At 35.6% G+C, this 24,155-nt stretch overlaps 1 protein-coding gene across 1 annotated transcript; it reads left to right on the top strand.

Moving 5' to 3' along the window:
- Window positions 1-5,931: 5,931 nt before the first annotated feature.
- Window positions 5,932-22,655, top strand: LOC110716898. Its single transcript, XM_021895581.1, has 17 exons — window positions 5,932-6,582; window positions 7,496-7,614; window positions 8,442-8,487; window positions 9,216-9,288; window positions 9,375-9,432; window positions 9,988-10,083; window positions 10,652-10,769; window positions 10,834-11,100; window positions 11,732-11,833; window positions 12,030-12,387; window positions 12,504-12,617; window positions 14,256-14,887; window positions 14,983-15,179; window positions 15,874-16,096; window positions 17,305-17,424; window positions 18,374-19,144; window positions 19,327-22,655. The coding sequence occupies exons 1-17, from the start codon at window positions 6,487-6,489 to the stop codon at window positions 22,390-22,392; spliced, it is 6,456 nt and encodes a 2,151-aa protein (XP_021751273.1). The 5' UTR covers window positions 5,932-6,486; the 3' UTR covers window positions 22,393-22,655.
- The last annotated feature ends 1,500 nt before the right edge of the window (window positions 22,656-24,155 follow it).

Here is a 24,155-nt window from a genome sequence, read left to right as displayed (position 1 = left end):
TATCGCAAATTCTTGGTTGCATTCTAGTGCAGTCAAGCTAGCTGCATCAGCCTTAAATATGAACATATAGTACATAAAAAATGAACATACGTTTTTTTCTCTTCCTTATATCTTAACTAGGTTAAACCCCGTGCAAATGCACGGTTGTTGAATAATTATGATAATAATATAATTATATAAAAATTAATGAATCGATTCATCAGGTATTAAAGTGCATGAAATATATTAAAACAATTAAAACATGTGAGAGAAAATATTTATAGTTATAATGTGCAAGTTGATATTTTAGGAAGTTTATTTTAGATTTTATATAAAAAAAAAGGTCATAATCTAAATGCAATCTTTATTTTTATATAATAACGATTTTATTTAGAAAGTAATTTTGGCGGTAATTTTTTCAATAATATGTTGCCAAGTGTTCCTACATATTCGCTTTTAGTAGCATGTAATTGATAAAAAAAAAAAAAAAAAAGGTCATAATCTAAATGCAATCTTTATTTTTATATAATAACGATTTTATTTAGAAAGTAATTTTGGCGGGAATTTTTTTAATAATATGTTGCCAAGTGTTCCTACAGATTCGCTTTTAGTAGTATGTAATTGATTGATGATTGATTTTCTCTCTTCTTCTTTCTTAGCTCTATTAATTTTCTCTTTTCCGTTTTCTTCTCAATTCAAAATTTTCTCTCTCCTCTTTTTTTCCTTTCCTTATAAGTTTACTTCACTTCCCTTCAATATTTAAACTTCTTTGTCATACTTCGGATATTCTCCAATTCGTCACCACTGTAGCATTCTCCATTGTCATCATCTTCGTCGCGATCATGAATCATGAGATAATTTTGTTTTTTTTTTTTTGTTTTTTTTTTGTTTTTTTTAATAAATATGTGAATGTTGTAAGAATTGTTTATTTCTATTAATTTTGCATTTGTGATTCCAAATCTATCATGTTATAGATCAATAATTATTGCATAATTTCTGTAAAAAAAATGAAAACGAAGTACTTTAAAATTGATAAATTTTGTACAAAATGAACATTTAGCACCAAAAAATGGACATATTTTATTGATTTATTTTAGCTTTATTTTTTGTGAATTATTTTATACAATGAATTTGAACCTATATGGATTTATGAAATTCATGTTCATTTTTAATATACAATATGTTCATAAGTTTTATTGACGTGTTATTTTATTATACTAAATGTTCATTCATTTAATATGTTTATATATTTTTATGAAATGTTCATTTTATTTGGTAACTGGTATTATCCAGCTATTTTATGGTTGTATGATAAATGTTCATTTCTAATATACTAAGGGCATGTTCTCATACATTTATTTTCAGTTCAGTTCAGTTCAGTTCAGTTCAATTCAGTTCAGTTCAGTTCATTTCAGCTCCTAATTTCCTTCTCTTTAAAATATTCATTTCAGTTCATTTTAGTTCGGTTCAGTTCAGTTCAACTTAGTTCAGTTCAGTTCAGCTGAGTTTAGTCTATGAGAATAGGCCCTAAGTGTTTTTTTATTCGACATGTTCACTTTTTATTACTAAATGTTCAATTTTTTAATGTTCATTTTTTTACATGTTCACTTTTTATTACTTAATATTTTTTTTACGTGTTCATTTTTTTAACTAAATTTTCATTTTTAAGTTCGTGGTTTAGCAAATTTATGATTATATGATAATCATATTCATTTTTAATAAATGATCATTTATTTAATAACATGCTCACTTTTAAGTATTAAATGTTAATTTTTTTACGTGTTCATTTTTTTATTGTTAAATGTTCTTTTTTTCATGTTCATATGTTTTAACTAAACTAGATATTCTTACGCTCGCAATGCGCACGTCACCGCTAACCCTTAACTTTGAAGAGAATTAATACTGATGAATGTTATGTCTTATGCATATTTGCATGGTATTTTATTATATTTATTTGCATGATATTTTAAGCACTTATTACTAAATTACACTTCATCATACAATTATACTTCGTAATTTTTGTACCATATATATTAAATTAAAATTAATTTAGAATACTTTGTTTTAAATGAAATTTATAATCAAATAAATTAAAAAAACTAAAAAAAAAATGGAGGGACTAAAGATACTTTAAATATTGAAATAAACACAAATAATTAATCAATTTTGGTGCTTTTGAATTCAATAGGGGCAATACATGTACAAGAATTTTTTTTATGGATATAAATGTTCATGCACTATTTTATAATAGTTTTCTTAAACCTTTTTAGAAGGCAGGGATGTTCATTTTATAGAGTGTTGTGTTTATTTAGGTGGATATGTTGTCTGGGCTATTTGAATTGGGTCGCGCGTTTTGGGTCTTCCCTTGTTGCAGCTAGGAATATAGCAGCTAAGACCCATTGCCCTTTTATTGCCAATTGGCCAGGTTGTGCATTGAATTGAAATTAATAATTGCTTGAACTCCTAGTCCATTTTTATCTTAATTTACCTAATCCAATACTTTTCTAGCCTAAACATCTATTCAAACTTTTTTCCTAGCCCAAATCCACAAACCATAGCCTAATTTTCACTTTTTGTGACTAGAGTCCAAAATCGAAGAAAACTGACTTTTGTGCCCCATAACGTTGATTTAAATCTGGTTTGATTTAATAGCCCTTGAAATAAGTTTTCCAACAACATATCATAAAGCCCATTTTTTTATTTAAAAACAAAGAAGACATGAGCAAACCACTAAAACTCAGCCCAAAATCGACACTTTTGCACTCAAACGGCCATATATTAAAATCTACATAAGCTTATTATGACCTAATTCTAATTGGGTTGGAAAGTAGACTTCAAGATCTTTCCAATGACATATTATGCTTTCTCTATTCTTTTTTACTTGACCTGCTTCTTTTATCACGCTTGCCAATGTAAACCTTTAACGACCAATAACTTTAATTCTCAATAAGTAAAAATTATAAAAGTTATATATTATGATGGCTTATTCAGACTTACTCAAAAAGATCCCTCATAAATATGTTTTTTCTTATACATTATTCATAAAAGACGGTCAAAGGAGGGGTGGTGAATAGTGTAAAAGTCAAAACGGGTCAAGTAAAAAAGAACGGAGAAAGTATGTCTTATTCCAAGGTACGGATGAAAAGTTATGGAAGTTTTAAAAATTGCGCAAAATCTGCCAAAAGTGTCGCGCAACGTTACATTTTACCGCGCGACGATACATGCATATATTCTTTGTACGATACCTTATTCTCCGCCTTCTAGTTTATAAATAGGAAAAATTAGAAAAAATAATCCCAACTTTCATCAATTTTGGTAGAATAATTCCAACTTTGGATTATTTTGGAATAATCCGAACTTTGGGGAGTTCTCTTTTTCTTCAATCCCAAATACCGGTTACCGGTTGAATGGGTTATATATTTTTTTTTGGTTTAAGTGACACGTGTCACAAATTAATTGGCTAAAAATATTTAAAAAAAAATATAAAACAAATAATCTTTCAAAAAAATAAAAAAACAAAAAAAAAATCCACCAACCAAAGCCCCAACCACCAGCCAAGTCGATCGGAAACTTGCCCAGCCTAGCCACCTCCTTCGCTGTATTGCCGGCCTTCCCCCACCCCTAGAGTCGCCGTTCTAGCCAAACCACCACCCCTGGAGTTGTCGTTCGAGTCAAACCCCTAAAACATCAACCCTACTCTCGAAAACCCCAAAAACCGGCCACCACCCCACTCACGAAAATGCCTCAAAGCCATCAACCCACTCCCGAAAACTACCAAAAATCCCTCCCCCACCATCGAAAACCCTAGACGCTAGGGTTTCGAGGTGGGGGAGGAGTGTTTTATGGTTTCGTGGTTGCAATTTTGTGTGGTTCCGTGGTTTTGGGGTTGGTGATTTCAGTGGTTGTGTGGGGCAACGGGGAAAGGGGAAAATGGCGAACGACGATTCAAGGGGTGGGGGGGGGGATGCGGCGGCCTGAGCTGTGGTGATGGAGGTTAGATTAGGTTGGTGGGTTGGCGGGCTAGGTTGTGGTGGTGTGCACTGTGCAGTGGTCAAGGGTGGATCGGTGGTAGAAGGGAAGTTGGGTGGGTTTTTTTTTTTTAAAAAAAAATGGACCGATCAGGACTTGACACATGTCAAGTGACCTGATATAATAGGTCATTGACTTTGGTTGACCGGTTTGGGATTGAAGAAAAAGAACACCCCCCAAAGTTCGGATTATTCCAGAATAATCCAAAGTTGGGATTATTCTACCAAAATTGATTAAAGTTGGGATTATTTTTTCTAATTTTTCCTTATAAATATGACCCTAATATTAGGTTTTTGAGAGGAACACATCATAGTATGGGCAGAAACACAATAACTCAAGTATTTGATCAATGTTGTACCTATTTTAATCATTGTTTTCAAGCATTTCAAAATCCATCTGTGGCTCTTCTTCAAGACGACATTGCTGGCTACCTCTTGATCCAATATGAGATCTATGCAACGTCGATACGAATGAGAGTCAAAGAAATCGAAAAACATGAGAAATATGAAAAAAATGAAATTGCATTGAAATAATTGGCGATGAAGCTTCAATGGAGGAGAGAAAGCTCATAGTGGAAAACTCATAGTGGAGGGAGGGAGAGAGGAAGGAGCTGAATGAGTTTATGAGTGGAAGAGAGTAGAAACTCAAAAAAGTAGAAAGTATGAGTTAGCTTTTGAATATACACTTCATTTCATTTGCATTTAGGTTGAATTTTGTTAAGCTGGTGCTAGTTAGGAATAATGTACTTATGAATTGTGACATCTAGCATTTTGTGACTCATCTAACTGTTTATAAAATTTAGGTTCATAAGGAATGAGAGGAAATCCCATTTTTTAATATGTAAGAATAAATATTTGCATGGTCATGCTACGGCCCCGTAAAAAATCTAGTTATTAATGAACGAAGTTTTGACAGATGTTTCTTGCTTTGATTGGATTCTCCAAAATAGTAAGTCTGACACCTTAATGGAAGAGGAGAGAAGTGCATCGTTTGGAGCTATTATTTAGTGGCTTTGGCGTTGGCGAAACGAGAAAACTTTTGCTAGAGAAGCTGATCTACCGTTTGATAGGTGACCTTCCTCATGACACGAATTGGTGATGTTAGCAGAGCCCTTGATAGTCCATTTTGTATGATGAAGGCTGTAGGAAGGAGAGGCACGAGATTTTGATTAAGTGGGAATTTCCTAGAGAAGGTCGGGTTCTCCTTAACACTAATGATGCTTCAAATGGGGACCCGAGCTTGCTCACTGGTGCAGGGGGCTTAATCAGAGGCAGTGGTGGTGAATTCTTCAGTTATTTGCTTCTAAGTGTGGTATATGCTCTAATACCAAGGCTGAATTACTTGGAGTTATGTGAGGCTTAGCTTTTGCTTGAAATGGTGGTCATAGACAAGTGCAACTGTGTGTTGACTCGGAAGTAGTAGAGCGCTTGCTGGTTGAATATTGTCTTTTGATCTCCCCTTTTATTCACATAATCCGAAAGTATAGATCGATCATCTTATGTCAAGGGTGGAGGGTGACTATTAGTCATTGCTATAGAGAAGCTAATCGGGCGGCTCACTGGTTGGCTAATTATGGTGTCCACGCGGAGCAAAAGATGGTTGTCTTTGAAGCGGTCTCGACAGACCTTCGTGCCGTTTTATTGGAGGATTTATGATTTTATGTGGAGTAACTAGGGCTCGGGCTGAGCCTATGGCTAGGCCTTAGTGTTTTATTTTATTTGTTCTTGTTTTTGTTTTATTCTGTCTTGGGGCTTGCCCTTCTCTTTCACTAAAATAAAAATAAAAATTAAATAAAAATAAAGTAGCCAAATGGTGCTGCATATTATCTGGCTTCACTAGGTCATAGTTATATACCGACCAACTAATATATTTAACCGTACATTCCTATCACCTTCAGTCGACAGATTAGGTATGAGGCTTGAAAGAAAACGCACCTTAGTACCTTACAGTATATCGTAATATCGTATAGATGTATCCTTTTCTCAATTCGCAAAAATAAGCTATAGAAATTTGACCAACATACTTTTTTTTTTTTTTCTTTTTTTTTGGGTTTAGCCAAGGTGCAATTTTCGTTTTTTTTAAAAAAAACCTTATACAAGTATACTTTGTGAAAAACAGCTAAACTACGGTGGTTATCACAAAAAGCAAACCCATAAAACGGTGGTGGTGGCATCATCATCGACGACCATTTTTGCGCTTCTCAAACCAACTAGATCCGCCTTCCGCCACCCCTTTAGCCGCCACAATTTTCTCGAACCTTCTCTTTCCCTTATTCTTCTACCCTTCTGATCTGTTTTATTCATCCTAAACTTAATTTCTTCAATATCATACAATTTCTAATTCCTCAATTTTAAGGGGTTTTCGATTCAGAGATGAAATTATATATATGATGCGAAAATTTTGATGAATTTAAAGTATAGATTATTGGGTGTTAGTAATTGAGACTTATTTTAATGTAAGTTGTTAAATTTTATAAAAATGAAGTCGGGCAGTGCTGCAAAATTGATTGTGGATGCGCTGCTTCAACGGTTTCTTCCACTTGCTAGGCGTCGAATTGAAACTGCTCAAGCCCAGGTTTTATTTTTACCCAATTTTATGTTATGCATTTGAATTTTATTTGTTTTTGTTGCTTAGTTAGTGTGTTATTTAATGGGGTTTTGTAATTATGAATTTGTTGATGGATTATGATAAATTGTTATACTTGTTTGATTAGTTAGTTCGTTTAGTTGAATTTAGGGGAATGAGTTCATAATGGATGGATTTGAATTAAGTTGTTACTTGCTTTGTTGTGGTTTTGGCGATGATGGTACCCATGTTTACTGTTGAGTGGTGAGGTTGAGTGTAGTGTAGCTTAGCTGAACCCCGTGTTATCGAGAACTCGAGAAGGCTAGAGAGGAGATCCATTTATTGAATACGAGAATTGGGTATACTCTATTCATGTATGGTTGAAATGTTACTGATTAGCAATGTATATACTCGTACCACTTGAACATTTGTTATGCTATAGGGAAGAGAGGGGTTTAATGACCTCTTATAGGGTTATTTTTGATGTTAAGATATCCATATTACCATATTTTTTACAATGCATAAACTCATATTGTAGGATAGGGGAGTCTTCGAGTGTTTGATTATATTTTATATTTGTGACGTTGCTGTTGTACATCTCTTGATATTGTTTTCTTGCTTCTGAGTTCTGATTAGTTTGCATTAAGTAATATCTATTCCCTCGATAACTTCTGAAGAAAAGCTGACAATAGGTTTTAATCATTTCCTCTCAGTAAGGAAGATTTGTTTTTATGAAAATACTTTATTGAGAATGATTCTAAAAACATTGTATGTATGGTGTAGCATTATAATCTGATACATTTTTCTTCAAATTATTGGTCTTAATTTGGTGAAAAAACTGTATGTGGTCTATATATTGAAAGGTAGGTGTCAAAAGTGATTTGCTGCTAATTTGTGATGTTTTTGGGTTGAAATTTTGCAGGATGGACAATACCTTAGTCCATCTGATCCAGCCTATGATCAAGTACTGGATTCTCTTGCTATGGTGGCTCGACATACACCAGTGCCTCTCTTGGAAGCTCTTCTTAGGTGGAGAGAGAGGTTAGTTAGTATCACCAGTTATTGACTGCAATTTATTCATCATGGAGTGTTCTAGAATTAGATGTCTTGTCTTTGAGAAGTTGTCATATACACCCATGAGTATTTTGCTCTTATTTTGATGATTGTTTTTCATTTAATCATCAAATGAAGAACAAAAATCTGGGTTAGCTGGGTGTAGGGTGCACCCGGGTGTATCTAACAAATTCTACTTGTCTTCTATTCAGGGATATGTTGTCTCATTCTTAAATGTTCTCTTGTATCTCGAGATTAGCTAATCGTTCAGTAGTCTACACTAAATATTAAATTTTGTAATGGTTGGAAGACACTTCTTAGCTCTAGCATTCTTTAGGCTTGACCTTGTCAGGACTGTTATCTTGTCTATAAACTTGATTTTGGTTGGATATCTCTTTTCTATTTTTGTTTTTGTTGTTGATTCATTGCTGACATGGCGAATTGCATTGCACATTGCATACTTGAAAGCTGGTTTTAGAGCTGTTGTTTAATCATCACTTTAAAACAGTTTGCTTCAACATGGGCTGCTTCTTAGGTAAATGTCATGCATGCAGGAACAACCAATTACTTCTGTGGTTTCAACTATGTTTAATATTTTACTCTGCTTGCATTTTTGCAAACAACATTCTAGATGTGGTCTGAGAAAAATCCTGTGTTTTTATTTTTATTTTATATACTTTTTGGGCAAATTTGTTATAAAAGATAACGTCAGTGGGTGTTGTAGCACCAGTTTTGACTAGTTCATATTAAATTATTGCTCCCTGCTGGATCTCTAGCTGCTATTTATGCAATATGTTTCCTACACATTTTTGCAGTGAATCCCCAAAAGGTGCAAATGATGCTTCTACATTTCAGAGAAAGGTTTGCTTCTTGCATTAAAATATAGTTTGGCAAAAGTAGTTGTAGTTGTCTATTTTATCAAGTTGTTGGAATATGGAGGTCATCTAATTAGCTACTTGAATTCTACTGTGCCAGTGTCTCATATTCTGTGATGCATAATATTAATTATTGATTAGATGTTTAATCATAAAAGGAGGGACATTGTGATTGTTGAGTATATATTATAAATACATCTAGTCTGAATAGTGTTACTTTTAAGTTCTAAGGTTCCTTTGGAAAGTGAATTTATGAAGGGTTTAAATCATTGCTCCAGGATTTTGGAGTCTGATTAGTGATGAAATGAATTTGTTCATATATATTTAAGGCTGTAGGACTTATTCTTGTATCTGAATGAATAAATTATCTAAGAAAATTTAAATTTCAGAGAAGGGCTACTGAGTAAGCATATATTTAGTTTAAGGCCAACAAGAACAGATTACAGGGTTTCAGGTATACAGAACTTAGCCTTAGTACCACAGGAAGATCTTTGCTGTCATAGTGGTAGTTTAATTGAAAGCCTAGCAGGTGACTTGCTTTAGGCGTTTTCTCCTTTTTTTTACTGGGATCCAGAGTGTTCTAAAATTCATAAGACTATGCTGAGTAAAACAGAAAATTAATATCAAACAATGTTCCTTGTTTACAATTATTACATACTCTCAACTCCTTTAATTCTTTGGTTAAGTTTTGCTTAAGCACAACAATCTTTTCAGCTTGCAGTGGAGTGCATATTTTGCTCAGCATGTATTCGTTTTGTGGAGTGTTGTCTGCCAGAAGGACTTACAGGTTACTTTGCAATATTTTTCTTCATTTTAAATTGAGGCTCTTTCAACATTGCTTAGGTAGATAATTGGAGCTTGCATTATGTGCAGAGAAACTTTGGTCTGGGCTTGAGAACTTTGTGTTTGACTGGCTAATCAATGCTGACAGGTAAGATCTTTGTGGATACTGCACTAAGCCATGCTTCTGAGGAAGACATATTGTTCATCTTCATTTTCTGTATTCTTGAAAGTATTTATCATTTTATCTACTAGGGAAATGGTCATTTCAAGCTTGGCCTTACCATTGGTTATTATTAGTGTTGCAACTATTAATGCTTGTAGCGTTTATTTGGGAGGAAAGTAAATATAGTTGAGATGGCTTCTAACTGATTCAAGTTTAGTCTAAGAAGTATCTTTGTTGTGTATTAATTTTTATTTATAATGCTGTTGCTTGTAGCTTTAACATCCTTGCCTCCTTGATGTCATTTTGAGTTTTGTGATCATGTTTCACAATGTTGAAAAAGTGATGGAGATGCTTTTCTTTCTTGTTGGATAGCTAGCCTTTGGAGTCTCGTACTTTATTGTCAGACATGAATGTGACCTGAAGTGGGTTATTCCTTCTAAAAACCTAGTCAATTATATACATGGAAGGGAGGGATCATTTATTATATCTGTTGTAATATTGCATCATAGGACCCTTCATCAATCTCATTTTTTTTTGCAGGGTTGTAAGCCAGGTTGAATATCCATCCCTTGTCGATTTGAGGGGTCTACTCTTGGATCATGTTGCCCAACTATTAGGTGCTTTATCTCGTATAAGGTAAAAGGATTTCGGAGCTTTTTTTTTTCCTTTTCTTTTTTCTGTATACTACTGTACTGGTTATGATCTGTTTAGCGATTGATAATTGGATTTTCACCATTATTTGTCTGCACATTCATTTTTTGTTTCGGACGTCAGTGGTTCGAGTCCGTTTATCTCCAACTCGTGAACTTAGCCGTTTTTGTAAATCTGATTTAAGTTGCACATATTATGCCCAAGTATGATGGAACACATTACTGTTGTCTTGAAGTTGAAATGTCTTGCCGATACTTTATTGAGATACATGTCAATAACTTTGATATATGTTATGCTAACTAATTTTGATGATATTGTATCATTTTTTTTTACTAGGGTGTCAATATGAGATTAATTAGTAGTGTTTAGAAAGATCCTAGTTGATTTTGTAAGCAATTTTCATTCTTGTTTTATGTCTTTTAGGGCTGTGGAAATAGCTATCTCTAAGTTATGATGGTTGTTTTAGTAATTATCTAGCAGCCGTAGCAGGCAATTGATTGAGCATTTGATATATTGAACCTTTTTAACATGTATCCCTTGTTTGCTGATGTAGGTTTAGTTCAGTAACTGAGCGTTTTTTTATGGAGCTGAACACTCGCCGAATTGACACTAGTGTTGCCCGGAGCGAGACGTTAAATATCATTAGTGGCATGCGTTACTTGAAACTTGGGGTATGTATGTTGAATTATACTCGACACAACTGTGAGGTCATCACTAACCAGTTGAAATACTCAGGTGAAGACAGAGGGTGGACTGAATGCATCGGCTTCATTTGTAGCAAAAGCAAACCCTTTGAATCGTGCTCCACACAAACGGAAAAGTGAACTCCACCATGCCCTATGTAACATGCTCACAAATATCTTGGCCCCACTAGCAGATGGTGGAAGAAATCACTGGCCTCCATTAGGCGTGGAACCAGCTCTAAATCTTTGGTATGAAGCAGTTGGGCGAATAAGAGGGCAGCTTATCCATTGGATGGACAAACAGAGCAAACATATTGCTGTATGTAATGCCTCAATGCCTTTTGATTTAGAATTAGTGCTGCAATGATGAAAATTTTTGGGCGCTCACCACCTGTTTCCTGCTTTAGTAAAGTTTATTTTAAGGGGCATTTGGTATAGTCTAAAGATACATTTTCTTCACGTATGTTTGGTATTGATATTTTGGATGTATACTTTCCTTTTGTTTTAATTGGCGAAAAACCTGCTACGTACTTTAATTAGGGATTTAAAAGATTCTGTTTTCCTCTGAACATATATTTCTTTTCTTTTTAATATATGCTCAGTATGATCTGTTTGTCCACCTTGTCTTCTATTAAAGAACTTTATTTGTTGCAGCTTTTTTGTTCACATTTTATTCATCATTAGTTGTTCTAGAGTTTTTACACAGCCATGCTTTTCCAATCTATTATGTTTTCCAATTGATCTTGGTGTTTTTTTTTTTTAGTTAGCTCAGAGAACAGTAACCCATTATTATATATCTGGCTGGAATTTTCGCATTTCTCATTACCTTCCTCTGAATTCCAGCTTTTCTAGTGAACTTTATTGATGGAAACTTTCGTCTTTAATATTGATAACTTATATTAAGACTTATTTGGTTTCATGCTCTTCTGAAATGATAAATTGTGGTACAGGTGGGCTACCCTCTTGTGACTCTTTTTCTTTGTCTCGGAGAGCCTCAGACTTTTGAAACTAATTTTGGTCCGCACATGGAGCAGCTTTACAAGCTTCTGCGCGTAAGTTTATTATAATTATTGATATGGAAAATTATGCTTGTAGTACCATCTCTATAGTATATCTCTGTTAGTCTGTTCCTCTGTTGGATCACTTGGATGTAATGATTTAGTAATTTGTGTCAATTACTGATCTGAATTACTATCTCTGTTATCTTCCACTTTTTGTTCCTACTTCTCACAGTTTTACTCTCTGCAGGACAAGAACCATCGCTTCATGGCCTTGGACTGTCTCCACCGTGTTGTGAGATTTTATTTAAGTGTTTATGCACCCGGTCAGCCACCAAATCGTGTTTGGGACTATCTGGATAGTGTCACCTCGCAATTGCTAACAATACTAAGGAAAGGAATGCTTACACAAGATGTCCAACATGACAAACTTGTTGACTTTTGTGTGACTATAGCAGAAAGTAACCTTGATTTTGCAATGAATCATATGATTTTGGAGCTGCTAAGGCAAGACAGCTCAAGTGAAGCAAAAGTAATTGGTCTTCGTGCTTTGCACAGAATAGTTGTATCTCCTTCAAGTGAATATGTTGGTTTGGAAATTTTTCAAGGTGATTATTGGTGCATAAAAATACTGTTAACATGCATTTTGCATTTTTATTCTGATATGCTGGTCGATTACCTAATATATGATGATTTTGTTTTCTTAATTCTTATTAAATGGCAGGTCATGACATTGGCCACTACATTCCAAAGGTAAAGGCTGCGATTGAGTTTATCATAAGGTCTTGCCATCGAACCTACAGTCAGGCACTTCTTACTTCTTCAAGGACAGCCATTGGTAAGCCTTGTTTCGACTGAGATGCTAGTCTGATTAATGCTAATGATTCTACTAGCCTACGTTTACTGCACTTGTTGATATAGTATAACTGTATAAGTATTTGCATTGTATTCACCTGGTGGATTTTGTGTCATTTTAGATAATGTTCCAAAGGGATGCCTTTACTATATAACTTAGAGCATTATCTAACATGAGTATAACTGATGTATGAGGGTAAACTTATATGTAGGATATGTTTAACTCACCTGATCTTTACCTGGTCTGATTTGATTTTCTGATTTGACTAAGTTTTTACCTTATTTGTGCACTAATCCTAAGAAAAACATGATAAGTAGTTGTTTGGTTATCAATTGTTAAAAGTAGATTTGAAGTTGATTGATTTGTTGTGATGTTTTGATGCCAACAGCTAGCTTTTTTGATAAAATTTAATTGGTTTTTGTGGTGTTAGAGTTTTAAGTTGAATAAGTAGTTGAATTTTATCTTTGAAGCAAATCTCGATGAAATTACGTGCTAGATCAGTAAAGTAAAGATACATTGTACATTCTGATCTCGTTAATATCTTTACTGGATATTCATGTGTTTATTATCAACAACTAGTGAAATACTTCCTCCGTTCTTTTTAGTTGCCTAGTTGGCATGTTTTGACGTTTTACACTATGCACAAATTGTACTTTGACTAGCTTTTGTGTTTTATTGCTACAATAAAACATAGTCATATGGGATCTTGTTTGAATTGTCTCAAGGTGAATATTATTAATATCAACTTTTTATAGTTTTTACATTTTGAAAATTAGAGGTATTAATCGTTAAAATTGTGTGTTGGTACGTGATAAAAGAAACGTGTCAACTAAAAAAGAAAACAGAGGAACTATATTTTACAGTTGAATACATAAATATAATTTCATAGATGTATAAAATCAATTTCAATTTTTTTTTCCTGTTTATATCATTCTCAAGTCATGGAAACCTGTGATATTATTATAATAGAGGAATTTCTGTACACAGAGTCCTACATGTGGATATACTCTCTCTCCCTCCCTCTTTTCCAAGAACAACCTACACACAGGTCACACACGCACACACAGATACTGAGAGAGACCTATGTGACATTTTCAATGGTGTAGTATACTAAGCTTTCCTAATCTAATCTATATTTTTTCATACTTCATGCATATGGATTTAATACATTATTATACAAGATGCTTGTTGAATCTATAGACTCCATGTACACTTATAATGGACCTTTAACTGGTAATTATGTTCTTTAAGCTCTAGTCAATTTTCTCACTTATTCCTCTTAAAATTCAGTGGTTGTGTGTGTTTTGTAACTTCGTGTTTCCTGTTTGCAGAGCTGAATTATTTCTCCCTGCATTATAACTGTAGTGGGTGTCAATCTTTAGTTCTTTTTGAGGTTTCTTCACTAAGCCTGCTAAGTTGATCCATCTAGAATAGACTTCTAGCTCTATAAGCTTTACACTGTCTCAAGTGATGAACTCAATTGTCAAGACACATGTCTGTCAAAACATCTAGGAATTTAGTTGTTTAGGTGCGTCCAGCCATCTGCAGAGTTACCTTATACGTGCCTTTAATTTTGGTCTTTTCCTGGTTATCTTTTACCTCCTCTGTTTACCTCTACAGATTCTGTGACCAAGGAGAAATCCCAAGGCTATCTTTTCCGATCAGTTCTTAAATGTATTCCTGACCTGATAGAAGAGGTTGGTCGAAATGATAAGATCACAGAAATAATTCCTCAGCATGGCATCAGTATTGATCCTGGTGTACGTGAAGAAGCTGTGCAAGTGCTGAATCGAATTGTGAAATCCCTGCCTCATCGTCGATTTGCTGTCATGAGAGGAATGGCGAACTTTATTTTACGTCTTCCTGATGAGTTCCCACTTCTTATTCAAACATCATTGGGACGGTTGTTAGAATTGATGCGCTTCTGGAGATTACGTCTACATGAGGAAAGGCTGGAATTTGATGCACAAGATACAAAGCATATGGCCCAAGAAATTGGGGCCTTCAGGAGGCCTTCTGTTCATCGTTCTGGAGAAGCTGTTGATTTTCGTGCTTCTGAGATTGATGCTGTTGGCCTTATTTTTCTCTGTTCTGTTGATAGTCAGATCAGGCATACTGCGCTCGAGCTGTTACGCTGTGTCCGAGCCTTGTGGAATGACATAAGTGATCTTGCAGCTCATGAAAAAGCAGATCACAGTTTGAGGAATGAAGCTGAGCCTATATTCATAATTGATGTCCTTGAGGAAAACGGGGTGCGTGTTTTTTTTTTTCTTGTCTGATTTCATTTCTTCTACACTATGAGATTCAGTCTTGCTCAATTTTTATAAGTTTATCTACTTTGTGACAGGATGACATTGTCCAGAGCTGTTATTGGGATTGTGGGCGCCCATTTGATATGAGACGTGAATGTGATGCAATTCCACTTGATGTGACCATCCAGTCTATTCTTTTTGAAAGTCCCGATAAGAATAGATGGGCTAGATGCCTAAGTGAGCTTGTGAAATACGCTTCTGAGCTTTGCCCAAGATCTGTTCAGGAAGCTAAGTAAGCAACTTTTTGAGTGGCTGGTGTTGATTACTGACTTTTTTTTTAATTTGCATATGATAAAATGTTTAGAGGTTACAAATCTGAATATCATTTCTGTTGCTAAATGATAGGCCACATTTGACCTTTTGTAGTCAAAGATTTTGAACTTTTGGCAGTGTGATATGTTCAACCATATTTAAAAGTGGAGCTATTAAAACAAAAGCTTTAGGAAGTATAGGCCAATGAAAATGTTAGTTGTAATTATCTTAATATAATCTGTTCCATAGTTTAAAGCTACTGTATAATCTGTTCTAATGTTCATGTTGAACTCTCCATTTTATAATAACACCTTAGAAAAATATTATGTTCTATACATTTTGTTTTAGAATATTTTTCTTGATTGAAAATTTTATTAGATTTTTTTTTTTCCTTTTTACATTTGCTGGGAAAGTTTTTGACAAGTAGCTACCACATGAGATTCCTGCAACTACTGGTTTCTTGTTATATCTAGGTGGTTATATCTAAGTGGTATACTTTCTCAATTAGATTACTTATAGCTACTTGCTTGTATTACTGTTCCTATTATAGTTAATATTAAAAAAACTATGTGCTCAATTAATTCTCTTTTCAATATGCCTAGGTTTAACTGTCTTAATGGATATTTTTAGTCTCAGATCAAATACTGATAGTGAAATGCAATATGTTATCCCAGGTCTGAGGTTATTCGACGTCTTGCATATATTACACCTGTTGAGTTAGGTGGCAGGGCTAATCAATCACAAGATGCAGATACCAAGTTGGATCAATGGCTCATGTACGCAATGTTTGCTTGTTCATGTCCTCCTGACGCCAGGGAGGCTGCAAGTTTTGGAGCAACAAAAGAGCTTTTCAGACTTATTTTTCCATCACTAAAATCTGGATCTGAAGCTCAAGTAGTAAGTGCATATAATTTGAAGCTTCTTTTGAATCTAGGGACACACAAACGAAGTTCTATTTTTAATTAGCTCTTGACTTGTTTGATAATAGGCATTTACATTATAGGGCTTGATGTATGAAGTCAACTGTGCCTTTAACAATTTATTCTAGTCTCTTGATGTGCTATCTGAATTATTTTGTCCATGTGAAAAAGCATGTCTGATGGTTCATCCGAGTCACGGTCTGCCAAGCTGGATATCTCCTCTTTATTTTATTTTTTTGTTTTTTTTTTTTGTTTTTTTTTTTTTGGTTGGAAGAAGTAATAATATGGCCTGTTGGGAGTTGACTTAGTAGGTGGGAGATGTTAAATATTCTCTATTGGGTTAGGTGCTCAATTTTGGCAAGTTATGTTCAACAATTTTCAGATTTGTTTGTGTTGATTTACCTGGCGGGATAGGTATTGTCTTTTCAAGTCCAACTCAAGTTCTTAACAAGCCTGGCTAGTTAATGCATTGGATTACTAAAAGTGTTGGTGGCATTGTCTTTTCAAGTCCAACTCATAGGTATTATGCAGTGTATTGTTAATGTTCTCTTCATATATCAAGGTGATTAGCTGTTTTTTAGGCACCTATGCACCATATTTGCATTATAGTCCACCTAGTCCGTCAATGATCGTAGTAGGCTGGCGAGGTCAGGTTGGGTCACAAATTCGTGCTCTAATCAGCTCTTAACGGGTTATCAGCTCTAATGGGTTTTCATTATTCCCAAGCCAAACCTAATCTGTTTTAAGTTTTCGGGTTCAATTCCTAAACCTAACCTCATCTGTTTTTGAAGGTTTGGGTTACACAAGTCATTTTCAAGTTCAATTCTTGACTGTTACCTAATCCATTTAATTTCTGTTTGGGTTGTGTCGATCCATTTATTTAATTTGGTCAATAAGCTTGTGTAAACTTATGTCATAATATATAGTTTTGTGTTTTTTTTTTTATAAAAAAGAAATCAATAACATTTCCTGAAAAAATTAATAGTGATTTGGTAGCATATAGAGATGGAAAAATATCTTGCTGCTATTGTTTCTAGTGAGTTAACTTTGAGAGTACTATCTACACATGCAGGGTTTTTATATATATATATATATATATATATATATATATTTATATTGTATATTGTATAGTTTATGAATAGCTGTTAACCGAAGTGTTGATTCGATTTCCGTCCCTTCTTATAGAACGCAGCTACAATGGCTCTTGGTCATTCTCATCTGGAAGTATGTGAAACTATGTTTGGGGAGCTTGCATCTTTCATTGACGAGGTTTCTCTTGAAACAGAAGGAAAGCCCAAATGGAAGGTATGGTTTCTGATTAATGGAAACTTGAGTTTAGCTATATTTAAACTAGACTGTTTTAGTTTGAATGTAAATTGATAATTTTGCATGTAATGGTGTGATCCTCTGTGTTTAGAATGTAAATTGATGGTTTTGCATGTAAATTTGTGATCCTCTGCATTTAGAATGAATTGAGTTATGGGGGTGAGATACTACAGTTTCTTTTATTTTTTTTGTACACACATATTTTGAAGTAGGCTTCTGAGGATGAAATGCAATGCAATGTTGATATGCTTATTACTATTCTCGCTATCTTCACCTAGTGTTTGTGCTCTTTGTCTTTGTGGTGAGGAGTTGGGTAGTCGTATCATTTTGCATCGTGAGCTGCTGTACTTCGTTATATTTTGGGTGTCATTTGGGTTTGTTCAGGCTCTTTATAAAGCTTATCTAGGTGCATTGTTTCAATTTTGGGAGAGAAAAATAGATAATCTCTATGTAAGTTTACTTGTCTCCAGGCTGTCTTGAATCAAAAGTATTGACTGGATTTCAAGTAACCTATGTGAGATAGAAGGGCGGTTTTCTTAACTAGGCATGATATTTAGTGTGATTGGCATGCATTATTCTGCTTTGGTTGCTCTGAAGAGCACTCTTAGTCCTGTTGATGCCGTATTGTTTCTTGAGCAAATTTACTTTCAAGCCTCAAAGAGTCAAAGTTGGGCAGAATATCAATGCTGTGCTCCACATGATTGCTAATTCCATTTTGGTGCCTTGACACATTTTTTTTCCCAGTGTAGTGTCCTGCAGTTTACTCCATTTTAAATGTTCATGTTAGATCTGAAACTGTGTTTATTGTGATTTAATTGAGTGGTTCGCTCCTGGATTATTGACTTTTCAAACATCTCTTGTTAAAACATTTTTGAATTTTTTTTTTATAAGTAATGAGGGATATGACAAATTAGTCATTTGTATGCAGAGTCAAAAGTCTCGCCGTGAAGAGTTACGCACTCACATCGCAAATATTTATCGAACTGTGGCAGAGAAAATTTGGCCTGGTATGCTCAGTCGGAAACCGGTTTTCCGCCTTCACTACTTAAAGTTCATTGAAGAGACACATCGACATATTTTGACTGCATCTTTAGAGAGTTTTCAAGATGTACAACCCCTTCGCTTTGCTCTTGCCACTGTCTTAAGATATCTTGCTCCTGAATTTGTTGAATCAAAATCTGAAAAGTTTGATCTTAGAACTAGGAAACGATTGTTTGAGCTACTTCTTTCTTGGAGTGATGATGTGGGCTGTGCTTGGAATCAAGAGGGAATCAGTGATTATCGTCGTGAACTAGAAAGGTATAAAGCTTCTCAACATAGTCGCTCAAAGGATTCTGTGGACAAACTTTCATTTGATAAGGAGCTGAATGAACAAGTTGAGGCTATACAATGGGCATCCATGAATGCTGTGGCCTCACTCTTGTATGGACCTTGCTTTGATGACAATGCCAGGAAAATGAGTGGCAGAGTAATATCCTGGATAAACAGTTTATTTATTGAGCCTGCACCTAGGGCTCCCTTTGGTTACTCTCCTGCAGACCCGAGGACTCCATCTTATTCTAAGTACACTGGTGATGGCGGGCGAGGTACAGGGCGTGATAGACATAAAGGTGGCCACCTTCGTGTTTCCTTGGCAAAATTGGCATTGAAGAATCTGCTTCTGACAAATCTGGATCTCTTTCCTGCCTGCATTGATCAGGTCCTTCCTCCCCCTCTCTCTCCCCCCCCCCCCCCCCCCACACACACACAATCTCAAAACTAGTAGACTGGGCTGAGTAAGTGATTCATGTATAAAATTTACTCATTTATGAAGTAAAATGTAGGTTTTTCAAGGAACTAATGTAGACCTGATTTATTTTATCTTATTTTGTTCTATTCCAGTGCTATTATTCTGATGCTGCCATAGCAGATGGTTACTTTAGTGTTCTGGCTGAAGTCTACATGCGCCAAGAGATACCCAAATGTGAAATTCAGAGACTGCTGAGCTTAATCTTATACAAAGTTGTTGATCCATCTAGACAAATTCGAGATGATGCCCTGCAGATGCTTGAAACGCTTTCTGTCCGTACATGGGCAGAAGATGGAATGGAGGGCACAGGAAGTTATAGAGCTGCTGTTGTTGGCAATCTCCCTGATTCTTACCAACAATTCCAGTATAAGCTTTCCTGCAAACTTGCCAAGGATCATCCTGAGCTGAGTCAGCTTCTTTGTGAGGAAATTATGCAGAGGCAGCTTGATGCTGTTGACATAATTGCTCAACATCAAGTCTTAACCTGCATGGCACCCTGGATTGAAAATCTTAATTTCTGGAAACTGAAGGATGGCTGGACTGAACGCTTGTTAAAAAGTCTGTACTATGTTACTTGGCGGCACGGTGATCAGTTTCCTGATGAAATTGAGAAGCTTTGGAGTACAATTGCTAGCAAATCTAGGAACATTAGTCCAGTTCTTGACTTTTTAATCACCAAAGGTATAGAAGATTGTGATTCCAATGCTTCTGCTGAAATAAGTGGTGCTTTTGCTACATATTTCTCAGTTGCAAAAAGAGTGAGTTTATACCTGGCAAGGATTTGTCCACAGCGAACAATAGATCATCTTGTTTATCAATTGGCACAGCGGATGCTTGAGGATAGTATTGAGCCTCTTAGGCCTAGCACCAGCAAGGCTGATGTCAATGGGAATGTTATATTGGAGTTTTCTCAAGGCCCTGCAGCTCCGCAGATCGCATCTATTGTTGACAGCCAACCACATATGTCACCTTTGCTTGTTCGAGGCTCTCTTGATGTCCCTCTGAGGAGCACTAGTGGGAGCCTGAGCTGGCGCACTGCTGGTGTCACTGGGCGCAGTGCCTCAGGTCCCCTGAGTCCTATGCCCCCAGAGATGAATGTTGTGCCTGTAACTCCTGCTGGCCGTTCAGGTCAGCTTCTTCCATCTTTAGTGAACATGTCAGGGCCTTTGATGGGGGTGCGAAGCTCTACTGGAAGCATACGTAGTCGTCATGTGTCCAGGGACAGTGGAGATTACTTCATTGACACCCCAAACTCTGGTGACGATGGCTTGCATTCCAGTGTCTCTGGAATGCATGGTGTCAATGCAAAAGAGCTTCAGTCAGCTTTGCAGGGTCACCAACAGCATTCCCTTACTCAAGCAGACATTGCTTTGATTCTACTTGCTGAAATCGCCTATGAAAATGATGAAGATTTTAGGGAGCACTTGCCTTTGTTGTTTCATGTTACTTTTGTTTCAATGGACAGTTCAGAAGATATTGTTCTTGAGCACTGCCAACACCTTCTAGTTAATTTGTTGTACTCACTGGCTGGAAGGCATTTAGAGCTGTATGAAGTTGAAAACAGTGATGGAGAGAACAAACAGCAGGTTGTCAGCTTAATTAAGTATGTGCAGTCTAAGCGTGGAAGCATGATGTGGGAAAATGAGGACCCTAGTGTTGTAAGGCCTGATGTTCCTAGTTCAGCACTTTTGTCTGCCCTAGTTCAAAGCATGGTTGATGCAATTTTTTTCCAAGGAGACCTTCGGGAGACTTGGGGGACAGAAGCGTTAAAATGGGCCATGGAGTGTACCTCAAGGCACCTTGCATGCCGGTCCCACCAGATATACCGAGCACTGAGGCCAAAGGTAACTAGTGATGCTTGTGTTTCACTTCTTCGTTGCTTGCACAGGTGTTTGACTAATCCTCAGCCTGAAGTTCTGGGCTTTATTATGGAGATTCTGTTAACACTGCAAGTAATGGTAGAGAACATGGAACCTGAAAAGGTCATACTTTTTCCCCAGCTTTTTTGGGGCTGTGTTGCAATGATGCACACAGACTTTGTGCATGTTTATTGCCAGGTGCTTGAGCTGTTCTTGCGTGTGATAGATCGTTTGTCCTTTTGGGAAAGAACAACAGAAAATGTGCTCCTATCAAGCATGCCTCGTGATGAGCTGGATACCAGTGTATCTGAGGTGGGGGATTTCCAGCACATGGAATCCAGGACAGGTGTTGATCTCGGTGGGAAGGTTCCTGCTTTTGAAGGTGTGCAGCCTCTTGTTCTAAAAGGGCTCATGTCAACTGTTAGCCATGGCGTTTCTATTGAGGTCCTCTCACGCATCACATTCCCGTCATGTGATTCTATTTTTGGGGATCCAGGAACGAGGCTTCTCATGCATATTACTGGCTTGCTACCCTGGCTGTGCTTACAGCTCAGCAAGGATCCTATCGGGCTCGCCTCACCTCTCCATCAGCAATATCAGAAAGCTTGCTCTGTTGCTGCCAACATCGCTCACTGGTGTCGGGTAAAATCCCTTGAGGGGTTGGCCACAGTATTTTTGGCATACTCGCAAGGTGAGTTCAAGACTATTAACAATTTACTTGCCTGCGTAGCTCCATTATTGTGCAACGAGTGGTTCCCAAAACACTCAGCATTAGCTTTTGGTCATCTGCTAAGATTACTAGAGAGAGGTCCTGTTGAGTATCAACGGGTAATTCTGCTTTTGCTGAAAGAACTACTACAGCATACTCCAGTTGATGCTGCCCAAAATCCGCATATGTATGCAATTGTGTCCCAGTTGGTGGAAAGCTCTTTGGGGTGTGACGCACTCAGTGTATTGGAAGCCCTCTTGCAAAGTTGCAGCTCTTTAAGTGGTTCCCATTTGCACGAGCCTGGTGGTTATGAGAATGGCCAAGTTGGGGCTGAAGAAAAGCAGCTTGCACCCCAAACTTCATTCAAGGCTCGTAGTGGACCCCTACCATATTTGCTGGGTTCAGGATATGGAACAGCTTTAATGTCTCATGGGCAAGGGGGAGCAGTTGAATCTGGAATGCCCCCTAAGGAAGTTGCCTTGCAGAATACACAGTTGATTATGGGACGGGTTCTGGATAACTGTGCAATTGGAAGGAAGAAGGATCACAAAAGGCTGGTGCCTTTTGTGTCAAATGCGGGAAATCCCTGAGCGTCTTATTCACTGTATATAACACCATTTTTGCTGCATCTCGTGTATGTAGTATGTATGCTGCTTGTACGTCACGTATAATATTTTTTGTTAGCAATGCTCTTGAAGATGCAAGGATAGTTAGAACGTAATTTCTGTATATAGCAGTAGGCTACTAATCAGCATGTATCTGGATCGGATATGTACAGATTCTCGCTTACTTGCAAGGTTTTGTAATTCGTGTTAGAAGTATAATTGCATTTGACAACCTTTCACATTTTAAATATTTGAACATACTAATTTCCGATTGAGGGAGATTGTCAAAAAGTTTTGTTATTAAAATCTGTAACTCAAATACTCCATTAAATTGTTTCAAAAAAAAAAAAAAAAAAAAAAACTCCATTAAATCACTCTAAAAAAATTAAGTTATTTACTTATTTGTAACCCAAAAATTCATGCACCTTAAGCGGATTTTTAATTCAAAAATTATGTATAATACTCATTTTAGGACATCTATATGCACTGTTTTATACTTTTATTGACGCTGTTTTAATTACTTATAATTATAGATTTTATACTCATGCGATAACGATTTATAATTTAAGAATCAACGTTTTTCAATAAAATATTTTGAGCTATTTTGTTTATTGATTTTTCGTAAATTCTTATTTGTGACTCTTATCATTCCATATATACGAGTACATTAAAATAAACACTCAGTAATTCCATACATATATACAAGTACATAAAAAAAAAATTAAGGACTTTAGATACGGATTATATTTCCATTTTTGCAACTTCGTCGTTAAAATTAAAGAAATGCCCTATAGATTGAAATAAAATTAGGGAAATAATTAACTCAAATGAGAAACTATTTTTTTTAAGGAAAAATGAGAAACTATCTAATTTATGGACTTTTGAAAGATTTAAATGTGAAGAGATGATTTACTTTTTTTTTTTTTTTTTTGAAACCATCTACTTATCTACTTTTTTTTTTTTTGGAAACATACTTATCTACTTCATTGGTGAAGAGATTATCTACTTACACTAGCAAAAAAGATTTGTATTAGGAGAACATATAACATGTTAAACAAGTTTGTTTACACTGTCATGGGTGTCAATTATACGAGTCCAAGGTTTCACCTCAAATCCGTATAACAATGACCTTAGTCTTATAAAGTGAGCACTACTTTCTTTTTTCTTTAATGTCGTATATAGTGGAATACATCCCTACACTCATCACTCTTACGGAGTATCAAACAACACTTCCATATAATTGAAACGCTGAAAACGTCTATAAATGATAAATATAACTTTCTTTTAGGAACGTATAGAGAATTATTTTTATTATATTTTTGTAACATGTGTAATTTGCCAATAATTACCCAAATTGAAAAGGAATCATCACAACTTTTGATTTTCTATTTGTTCTTTATATCTTTACAGTATTTATTAATTTATGTCAGTGTTGCTGACTCCACATTGACTGTTTATGAGCCTACCAGTCTACCACCATAATACGGCGCCAACCAAATTTTAAATCAACATGTTTGACACGTGATAATCTCTATGATTAACAGAAAAATATAAAATGTTTAATTTTAAAACACAATTTTCCAAAAGAATAAAGAAAGAAAAACCCTATGTCCACTTTTCATTTTTGTTAGGAGTAAAACCCTATGTTCCTTTTTGTTATATATTCTTCGTATATGCTTTACTATATTTTAATTCATTGTAGACACTTTTTTTTTTTTTTTTTTTTTTTTTTTTTTTTTTTTTTTTTT

This window comes from Chenopodium quinoa, unplaced genomic scaffold (assembly GCF_001683475.1).
Source record: "Chenopodium quinoa cultivar QQ74 unplaced genomic scaffold, ASM168347v1, whole genome shotgun sequence".
In the NCBI taxonomy this organism is placed as follows: domain Eukaryota; kingdom Viridiplantae; phylum Streptophyta; class Magnoliopsida; order Caryophyllales; family Amaranthaceae; genus Chenopodium; species Chenopodium quinoa.
Note: the sequence above shows the minus strand (reverse complement) of the source record. Positions and strands in the feature narration are given on the sequence as shown.

Coding starts and splice junctions, on each gene's coding strand:
- LOC110716898 (XM_021895581.1), top strand. CDS start 6,487: ATGAAGTCGGGCAGTGCTGCAAAATTGATTGTGGATGCGCTGCTTCAA. Junction 9,433..9,987: donor TGGCTAATCAATGCTGACAG/GTAAGATCTTTG, acceptor TTTTTTTTGCAG/GGTTGTAAGCCAGGTTGAAT. Junction 10,084..10,651: donor GGTGCTTTATCTCGTATAAG/GTAAAAGGATTT, acceptor TTGCTGATGTAG/GTTTAGTTCAGTAACTGAGC.